This window comes from Pinus tabuliformis, chromosome 4_1 (assembly GCF_031772625.1).
Source record: "Pinus tabuliformis cultivar Carrire ecotype Pingquan chromosome 4_1, CPIR1, whole genome shotgun sequence".
Taxonomy (NCBI): Eukaryota; Viridiplantae; Streptophyta; class Pinopsida; order Pinales; family Pinaceae; genus Pinus; species Pinus tabuliformis.
The window spans coordinates 619,640,825-619,651,040 of record NC_142303.1 but is presented as its reverse complement, the minus strand read 5'-3'; the positions used below and the strand labels follow the sequence as shown (position 1 = coordinate 619,651,040).

Genomic DNA, 10,216 nt, shown 5'->3' with positions numbered 1-10,216 from the left:
ACCATTCTTTCACTGGTACCTTCCAAGATTGAAACTTCTGAGAAATACTATTGATGATTCCAAGGTGCAAGGATTGATACCCCAACTTCCACTTCAGGAACCAAGTAATCTTCGACTTTCTTCCTTATCCAAGAATTATGTCATGAACAAGTCTTGCCCTCCGAGCTGATTCAAGATGCTGCTGAAATGATGGAGGTGGGGAGATATTGCTGTGTATCATCACCTTATCAGCAATTTTACCACCAAAGTTGCCAGCTCTTGCACTTTCTGATTGTTGTTGAAAGCCATTTTCAGAAGTGAAGATGCCATCGGACAACAAAACATTTTGCACCTGTCTAATACCATAAGCGATAACATCTTCCCTCTTTAACCACTGTATTTGCCTTAATAGCCAGTCATCAATAGCATCCTCCATGAGCAACTGCAGGATTTGCTTTGCAATCCAGAATACTTGCCTTCTTATCCAGCCCCTCTCCTGAAGCTGAAAAAAATGTTATCAACTAAACTCAGAATAGGAACACTTAATCTTGGCGGAGTCCACTCTGGAGGAACTCCAGTTCCATCATCCATAATTTCAGACCCTGTCAAAGAGCCAGTGGCGGACGATTCATCCGAGTCAATGGTCTCATATGTTTTGTCAGATTGCTGACCTTTCTCAAAAGATGAACTCGTAGGATTTCCTCCTGAATTTAGATTTGAATGAGGAGCAAAATATTCTTCGTGCAAATCAGTGTCAGACTGCCAACCCTCAGTTCGTACTAAGAAATGAGTGTCCCCATCACCACCATCTTCGAGATATACCGAATTATAGCCCTCATTTACCCCCAAAGAGGATTATTTCATCTAATCTCGAAGATGCCGATGTAATTGCTCAAAATTGCGGAACCTTCTGTCAACGACCCAACTTTTCTTTTTTGAATTTGTTACGGCAATTGAATAAACAGCAATAGACTTTAATCCTACTCTTTCAAAATGGACTCCAAGAACCCAACATTCCTGCTTGCGAACAGATGCATTAACAGTATGAGGCCGTTCCACTGTTGATTGATTTCCAATGTGTAAATGATCTTGTATTTCACCTACTCTTGAACCTTGTGAAATTTTGACAACATAATTCACCCTATCTTCCAGAAAAGATGATCTATCAAACTTTTCAGAACCCTCATATGTAGTACCACTACTTTTGATCGTCTGTGTTGAACTTTTAACAATTGATTTTCTCGGCTTCTGCTATTTTCTTGCTTTTCATAACCTCTCTCCGATGCTAGCTTGACATTTATATGTGAAACTCTTTTACTCTGATCTGTATCTCTACATTCTGTTAGACCACTGCTCCGCGAGTCAGAAGCTGGAACATGCTTCAGTTTCTCAGTCCTTTTTGCATCTCCAGGAGTATTAAGCATGTCTGTTTCAGTTGACTTGCATGTGTTTCCCCACTGAATAGATTCCTTTGTCATCAGAGGATCATCATATTTCAATGTACCTCTTGTATCTTGCCATAGAACTGATGATTTTTCCAAAGGACCTGGCTTACATTGACCTGTGCTAGTATCCTTCAACTTGTTACTCTGCCCCTTTATCCAAAGATTGTCAGGGTTTTCAGGTGCCAGAAATTGAGTTTTCCCTTTTCTTTTAGCTTCCACTAATTGTGCCCAATCACATGATAGAGACTGTGGATAAGATATAGGCTTTACCTGATAGTCTGGATTTTTTTTTATCATTACAAAGAGAACTTAGACCTCCGCCTCGATGATCATCAGTTTCTGTTTCATTTATATCCTTTGTAGGGAATCTACTTCTGAGGTTGTTTGGTTCTGTGGCAGAATGTGGCATAACTGCAAAGTTTATGATTGGCTGCATAACTGCACAGGCTAGAAGCTCTCGAGCAAGACATCGAACAAGAGGCATTCAGCATCCTGCTGCCTTAAGACAATTGCCACTACTCCTCCCATTAACCGCTGGAGAACCTTGCACTCAACCTCTGAAGAAATAAGGGCAGGGTGCAGTTCCTTAGAAGCAGCCAAGTAGTGCTTCAGCCTTTCATCCCTTTCTTCAGAAGAGAGGGTCCGCATAACATCAACCCCTATACAATCTTGGTTTCTTCTATAAAGTTCTATGTGACTCCCTATCAGATCCACCATATCCCTGGTGAGTAAGTCAATGAGATTAATATGTTTCAGCCGCTGAGACACTTCCCCAAGTACCTCATTGATTAATAAACAAATCTGGTCAGGAAGTTCTTGATTTGGAGTAATTGACGAATACCACAAATCGGTAATAAACTCTTGTACAATATTCCTCGTAAACTCCTCCACTGCTGTTGTAGTGACTGGAGAATCAATCTTCCTCTTCCATTTCTTTGAGATCGGTGGAGGCAAAAGAAGCCGATCAATATGAGATTCCTGTCTATGGTGAAAATGCAAAAGATGAGACTCGTGACGAACAGGAACCCTCCTCCGAATCTCTACTTCCAAGGAAAATATCTGGGCACTGAAATTATAAGAATCGATAGCGGAATGTTGAACAAAACTGAATTGCTTGTCAGTGATAGAAATTTGGCAAATACAATGATGAATATGGCATACAATACTGCGCGGTTCTTGGCTTCCTCGACAAGATCCCGCAGTTTGTCCATGCTTTTCTTCTCTGCGAGAAGCGTCCGGAATCTTTGCATAGATAGAAAATTGCAGTGAAAACGCAGACAGCCGATCAGAATTTTCAAATAAATGGGGGCTTCAGCTCTTTGTCGGCCATAATCTTAAAAAAAAATTGACCACAACCATAATTTTCCGTTTCCGCGATTTTTATTGTTTTCTCCAGAAACCCCACTGCCGGCACTAGAAGACTCTAACTTCGAATCCTCACAACAATTTTGCACCGTGCTGTATCTGGGACGACGACGTCCATAAAATGGGCTACAACATAGTCACTTTAAAACACTGTAATGCTTCTTGATACTTTCAATTCCCTCAAGCGAGACCGAGCGACACCAATTCCACTGACACCTGTCTCTTGATGGACGCTCCCACCGTCATACCGCATGCCCCTTTATCTTACGGTAGTGGCACATGTCAAAGATTCAGATCCTTAATTTCATCGTTTAACACTAATCGCCATCTAAGAATGAATTTCAACGCGTCAAGTGTTTTAAATCGATGAGTGAGCACCGAGTGATTTATGCATGCAGGGTCGTTACAGGTGTTAGTGGATTTATAAGCGCATATTGTTAGTGAGGTATAGTTATATATTAATCATCCAATTCTTCCTGTTTGGTTTTAATTTCGGTGTCGAATTCCATAGTTTTCTGTGTTCGATCGGATCTAAATGTGATTATTTAATTTTGTCGATTAACGTTTTTCGCATTTGATATCAGTTGTGGTATCGATTTTCATCAATTTATGTGTTTCTTGGAGATAATTTAGCGGACGAAGTGCCGCTTGATTGATTGAAGCTGCAAAATGAGTCCCATGTCCGCGTATGGCGAACCCAGCCCACGCGCCTATCCTCCATATCACTGGACTCCGCCAAATGTACCACGTCCCCAGCCAGTTTCAGCGCCGTGGACAGAGCCTTATTATCGTTACAGAGAATCGCCGGGAAATTATTATGGCCATCCGCATGATTGTGGCTTTCAGATTTGGTGGCTGCTACCTCTGCATAAGCATTTTCTGTTGCTCTCCTACATATTCCTTTCTATTCATAAAAGAATTTATGTTTGTTTTAGATGTGTACTCCCCAAATTTTTCCAAATTGGATTTTTCTAATACGATTTTAATTCTTTACTGTATTGATTTTGAATTCAAATTCAAACTTGGTGACCTTGTTTCATAATGCAGTAGCTCAAGCTAGTGATGAATTTGCTTGAATGAAAGGTATTTCTGTTTGATTTCATTCATGCATTTTGTGAACAAGCAAGATTTGTGAGATCGCTGAAAATATTATGAATATCTTGATGTTAAGCAAAATGCAATATCTTTCTTAATATTTCTCGAGATGGATGGTCAATGTTTCATCATCAGTCTGCCTGCCTTTTCTTTACAAAATCAAATGAATATATTCATAAGAGTCATGATGGGGATACTGGTAGTATATCAGGGAGGTTACAGTAACATTTTATCTTATCTACCATGCATTCCAGAAACTTCGTATATTTAGAAGCATTCATGCCTATATCTCAGTTGACTGTATTCCTTGTGATGAGCAGGGGTAGGCAGATTCACTGCCTAGAGATCAAAATAAGTAAAATTGAAATGAAAATAATAGAATGCAGTTTACTTGCTGGTAAGAGATGCTCCTATAGCATATAGTAGAGACTTGAATCTAATATCACTGTCTTCAATCAATGGAAGGAACCTGCATAAAATAAGTAATAAATGCATTTCTGTTCTAATTATTGTATTGTTTAATAGGCATCATGGTCCAGCTTCCACTACCACGACACATCAATGAAGAGAAGATACTGAGTGCAATAAGCATAGAAAAGGATGTAGATGGGTTTCATCCTCTCATCATTGGCAAACTTGCAATGAAGGGAAGGGAACCTCTATCTGTTCCATGTACACCAAAGGGGTGCATAGAACTCTTGCAAAGGAGTGGGGTCTCCATATCAAATAAAAGAGCAGTTGTGGTTGGAAGGAGTAACATAGTAGGATTACCAGTTGCATTGCTGCTAATCAAATTAGATGCAACTGTGACAATGGTGCATTCTAGAACTTCAGGTCCAAAGAGTATAATAAGTGAGGCGGATATCATCATAGCTGCTGCAGGACAAGCAAACATGATCAAAGGAGATGAATTTTGCACCACTTTGAATTTGTCATAGTAGCTTCGTATCTCAGTCCAGAAGGCTCAGATCGTAATAATTTAGATCACAGCCCATGACACCATTTAGATTACAGTTTCTGGATTACTTTTGTAATTAATAGCTTACAGTTCTGGTTACCTAACGTTTGCAGAGTGCTAACAGACAGTTTCAGTCAGATTTATTATTGAATGCATGATTTGAATGGCTTTACTACCACCTTATTTTGATAAATTTAAATCTTTTAACAACTTAACAGGTCCGAAAGTTGAACCAACGCTCTGATACCATATGTAATGACTTGATGGAGTACTTACCTGATCTGCTACGGCTGTTGCGATGAGGATGCTGCAGAACTTCTCTCGTTACCGAATGACCAAACCACCCAGCCGAACCGAGTATACCTAGATACTCAATCCAGTATGCCTCTCATCCCGAAGCATACCGTTCCCCCGTGCCCAGAGACTTCAAAACAAGTAAGGCTCAATAGTTCCGAATTACAAGCAGTATGGATAAATTCCTCTCCTTCTTCCTTCAACAGCACCCTGTTCAGTATTTCCACTCACAGTAAATACCACCTTCCCCATCCACAGGCATCCATCCTCCCCCGAGTCATAGAACACCCCCCCCTTTTTATAGCAGAGGTTCCTCCCCCTCTACGCATCAGTCCACCGTCTTTATGAAAGGATAAGATTTTGTAAGGCGGTGACCGCTTTGTCAAGATATTTGCCTTTAATAGAATCAGATTTGATATTTGCCTTTAATAGAATCAGATTTGATATTTGCCTTTAATAGAATCAGATTTTCACAACATCGGATGGTGTCACTTTAATTTATGACAGATGGTACTTTAATTTAAATAGTATAAAACCATGATGATTTAAATATTACATATTATTTTATGTCTTATAAAATATCCAGTTTAATCATAAGGTTTATGGGTTTAGTTTTATTAGTACACCTTTTGGGTTATATATATGTAACCATATGAATAAACTCAACTTATATTTCTTAGTGAGTGTATATTTCTTCTATTTACGAGAATTAGGTATTTAGTTACACCTTTGATAATTAATTCATTTATCTTATAGACATTCTCCATGAATAGTCGATGTATATATATATATATATATATATACTTATACTAGTGCATTGTATATGATGCATGCATATGTAGCTATCACATGCATGCCTCACATGCATGCTAATATTGCTATGTTGTTCGGGATTTGAGATGGGTTGTTACATACCTCGACCATGGAAAATTAGTTTTTGGACTTGCAAAGACTATAACGAAATGACAGGTGAACAAATCCCTAAACCAGTGGCATGTGTAAGGGGCGTTATCTGCCCGGGCCATGGAAAATAATGTTTTGGATTTTTTCTTCATTGGGAACCTAAAATCTTTCCCAAATTTTTTGAAAAGGATTTTTTTCCCTGAGCAAAATTATGACTTATTAGACTATTCTCTTGGAAAAAACCAAAAGCCTTCTTAAAGAAATACCATTCACAGCTTAATTATTATGTTTTTTTGCTTTGAAAGTTATGGAAATTATATTTTGAAAAAATTTGGTAGGGATTTTTGTGAATCCTAATAAAAGTTGTTAAACTTCATAATTTTAGGTGTTTTAGAGCTTTTTGATGGTGCTAATCCATTTCCATTATCAAAAACATGATTCAAACATTGAATCTTTAAAAAATTTTGAATTTTTTTACCAGAATTCCGACAACTTTTGACTATCTAACAATTCTTCCACCTCCATAAACTACACCTAAAAATAATGACAAGAAAAAGTGACCTGAAAATACTAACAGATAAAGGTGGCCAACCCGCGACCTGCAATGAAGTGACCTGTATTATCCATATCCACTCTTGGGGGACATTCAAACCTGCGATCTGCAATAAATACTCAGCGCAAACGAATTGCAAGGACTATAACGAAATGACAGGCGAACAAAGATTATTTTCATTTTGACCTCCACCTGTAAAGGTTTTGGTCAAAATTCTATTATGTTTGATGGTGCCGTAACCTCTTGGAATGCAGACGAAGGTTTCACATGTAAACATTTGCTCATCCCGCATGGTTGGTAAACACTGTCAGTTGAGTGAAGTTTAGTAAATTTTGGTATCCTTTTATTTACAGACCCTGACACAGTCCTTTTATTTAGTTACAGAGTCTATTTCAATGTAACCATAATTAGGTATTTAGAACATGGCCAAGTCATTGAAATGGTTTAAAATGTAGGACCCTCACATCTTTTATACGACTGCCCTATTATTAAGTTACACAGTCGATTTCGATGTACTCCTGACTACGTGTTCGGAATGTGACAATTTGAATGGGTTTAATACAGGGAACCCAGACTGACATCTTCCTTTCAACTGAATATCGGCGGTTCGAAGTGTGTTTTCCTTTAATATGTGGAAAACCTGACATCTTCCTTTCAACTGAATATCAGCTGTTCGAAGTGTGTTTCACTTTAGTATGTGGAAAACTTTTGCCATCAATGAAAGAAAATTTTCTTGATTGCAAATTCCGAAATCTTTAGGAAATTCTATAGGCATGAGCTAAGTGAAACCGTTCATTTTTTCTATCTTGTTAGTAAGATTTCTGAAATATTTAAAAAATCTTATAGGGTGAAACAGTTCATTTCTATGCTATCAGTCAGATTCCGAAAATAGTTTGAAATGCCCTAAAAATTACTCATTTCGATGTCCATCTATTATGTTTCTTCCTTCACACTCACAATACTCAGCAATATTGTGCCCTACTCAGACTAGTCTAGAGCTCAAATAGGTCTGGAGATCGAACCACACTACTCAGACTAGTCTAGAGCTCAAATAGGTGAGATCGAACCACACTACTCAGGCTAGTCTAGAGCTCAAATAGGTCTGGAGATCGAACCACACCAAGGTGTAGAAAATCCATGAAAAGAACGGCATGCGGCCTGTTCTCTCCTTGTATGATATGTGGCCTCCGCAGGCCCAACATTCCGAGGCGGGAGACGGAATGCGACCAGGGGCTGAGACTTTCTCAGCCATGGAAGATGATGACAAAGAAGAAGGCCGAGGGTTCAGATCAGTCACCGGCACAGAGATCGGAAGCATTTTCCGTCCGTCGAGAAGTTGCACGGAGAGCTCTGTTATTATCGGTCCGTCGAACGAGGTCTCAGAGGAACCGCAGAAGGAATTTCCAGAGAAAGCCGAGCAGGTTGAGCAGGGTTTCCGTGGCGGCCGATTGCCGAAGGAAATAAAGGAATTTTGATTCAGATTGTCAACACGATCTCCAAGATAGTTGTTCTCGAAGGATATTTATGTTAAATATTTAACTAGTTTTTAATTATGTATGATGGTATGTTTTGTTTTTTTCAACTGAAATTTGTTGTATCTTTTGTGCGAGATTGAATCAGTATATTTGTAAGGACTAATTTTCTTCTCGGCGAAATTGGATAACAAGTGTCTTTTGTTTTTGGTTTTTTTAAAAGAGTGTTTGAGAATTTCGGCAAGAATTTAACCAAAAAAAATACGGTTATATTTTGATTTGTGTAGTTTAAATTGGTTTTTTCATTTTATATATAAATTTAATACTTTCAAATTTTTTTAATTTAGATGTTTGTGATCCATAATAATTATGACAGTATTTTTGGGTAAAAATTATATAAGAGATAATGTAGTGTATGTGTTTCCAACCAACGAGTGTGGCTCATCTTCAGGACCACACTGACTGGTTCAAAAAGCGTCGAAGAGATTATCTGTTATGTGATCCACAAGATTATCTCTTATATGATTTTTACTAAAAGACAACCGTTATGATTTTCAAAAACTTTTGAACACTTTTATTATGAAGAGTTCACCCATTAAACTTGTAATTTCAATAAATCTCACCAAATTTTAAACAAATTAGATCAGAAAATAAACCTAAAAACTTTTCAAAAAGATTTACAAAGTTATTTTTCTCTCTCAATCATTTTGCAAATCATTTTTCTACGTTTTTGATTACATAGGCTTTCATATCACTATCTCCGCGGCATGGCTCCACTGAAAATTTCTACACCTCTTTATTTCCATGATTTCAACGGCCTGTTTCGCCATTAGGATGAGACTCGTTGTCTCGTTAAATCATTCACGGATCCACACTCCAGATCTCATCATCAACGCCGCCCGCCGGCCCGCCGCAATCTCGAGCTCAACCCTACGCAGCAACCTGAGCAGGCTTCAATCCCACATTGTATTATGCTATCCACTCTCGGGGATTCGAACCCGCGACCTTCAATAAATAAATACTCAGGGCAAATCAATGGCAAGGACCATAACGAAATGACAGGTGAACATATCCCTAAACTAGTGAACATATCCCTAAACCAGTGGCAGTGGAAGGGGCGTTATCTACCCTCGTTATAGAAAATTGGGGACCAATAAATCCCATGCTATCGGGCCATAAATGAATGGTCGGTATATATGCCTATCATTCGATTTCAACTTTAATCCATAAATGAATGGTCGGTATATATATGACTATCATTCGATTTCAACTTTAATTATTGTTATATACCCACTATTCAATTTCGGCCTTAATTATCGTTTGGACTTGCAAAGACTATAACGAAATGACAGGTGAACAAATCCCTAAACCAGTGGCATGTGTAAGGGGCGAACCCGCGACCTTCAGTGAATAATCAGCGCAAATGAATTGACAGGTGAACAAAATCCCTAAACCAGTGGCAGGACTATAACGAAATGACAGGTGAACAAATCACTAAACCAGCGGCAGTGGAAGGGGCGTTATCTACCCCGACCATGGAAAATTATTTTTTGGACTTGCAAAGACTATAACGAAATGACAGATGAACAAATCCCTAAACCAGTGGCATGTGTAAGGGGCGTTATCTACCCAGGTCATGGAAAACTATGCTTTGGATTTTTTTTCATTGGGCACATTTTTTGCGATGGAAGGGTCGTTATCTACGCCCGACCATGGAAAATTATTTTTTGGACTTGCAAAGACTATAACGAAATAACAGCTGAACAAATCCCTAAACCAGTAGCATGTGTAAGGGGCGTTATCTACCCAGGCCATGGAAAATTATGTTTTGGATTTTGTTTTTTTTTTTGTATTGGGCACATTTTTTGCAAGATTTTTTTTTCCCTGATCAAAATTATGACTCATTAGACTTTCTTTTGGAAGAAGCCAAAAGCCTTGGTAAAGAAATGCCTTCTGCCGTTTAATTATTATGTTTTTTTTGTTTTGGAAGTTATGGAAATTTGGATTACATTTTGAAAATATTTGACAGAGATTTGTATGAATCCAAGTAAAAGTTGTCAAATTTCATAATTTTAAGCGTTTTATAGATTTTTGATGGTGCTGAATCCATTTTCACTATAAAAACATGATTCAAACATTACCTCTATAAAAA

General features: G+C 38.2%; 1 protein-coding gene and 1 pseudogene across 1 annotated transcript; one reads left to right on the top strand and one right to left on the bottom strand.

Moving 5' to 3' along the window:
* Nucleotides 1-459: 459 nt before the first annotated feature.
* LOC149177539 (uncharacterized) lies at nucleotides 460-2,759 on the bottom strand (annotated as a pseudogene).
* A 4,440-nt stretch (nucleotides 2,760-7,199) lies between these two features.
* Nucleotides 7,200-8,211, top strand: LOC149177538 (uncharacterized). Its single transcript, XM_089423422.1, has one exon. The coding sequence runs from the start codon at nucleotides 7,730-7,732 to the stop codon at nucleotides 8,054-8,056; it is 327 nt and encodes a 108-aa protein (XP_089279548.1). The 5' UTR covers nucleotides 7,200-7,729; the 3' UTR covers nucleotides 8,057-8,211.
* The last annotated feature ends 2,005 nt before the right edge of the window (nucleotides 8,212-10,216 follow it).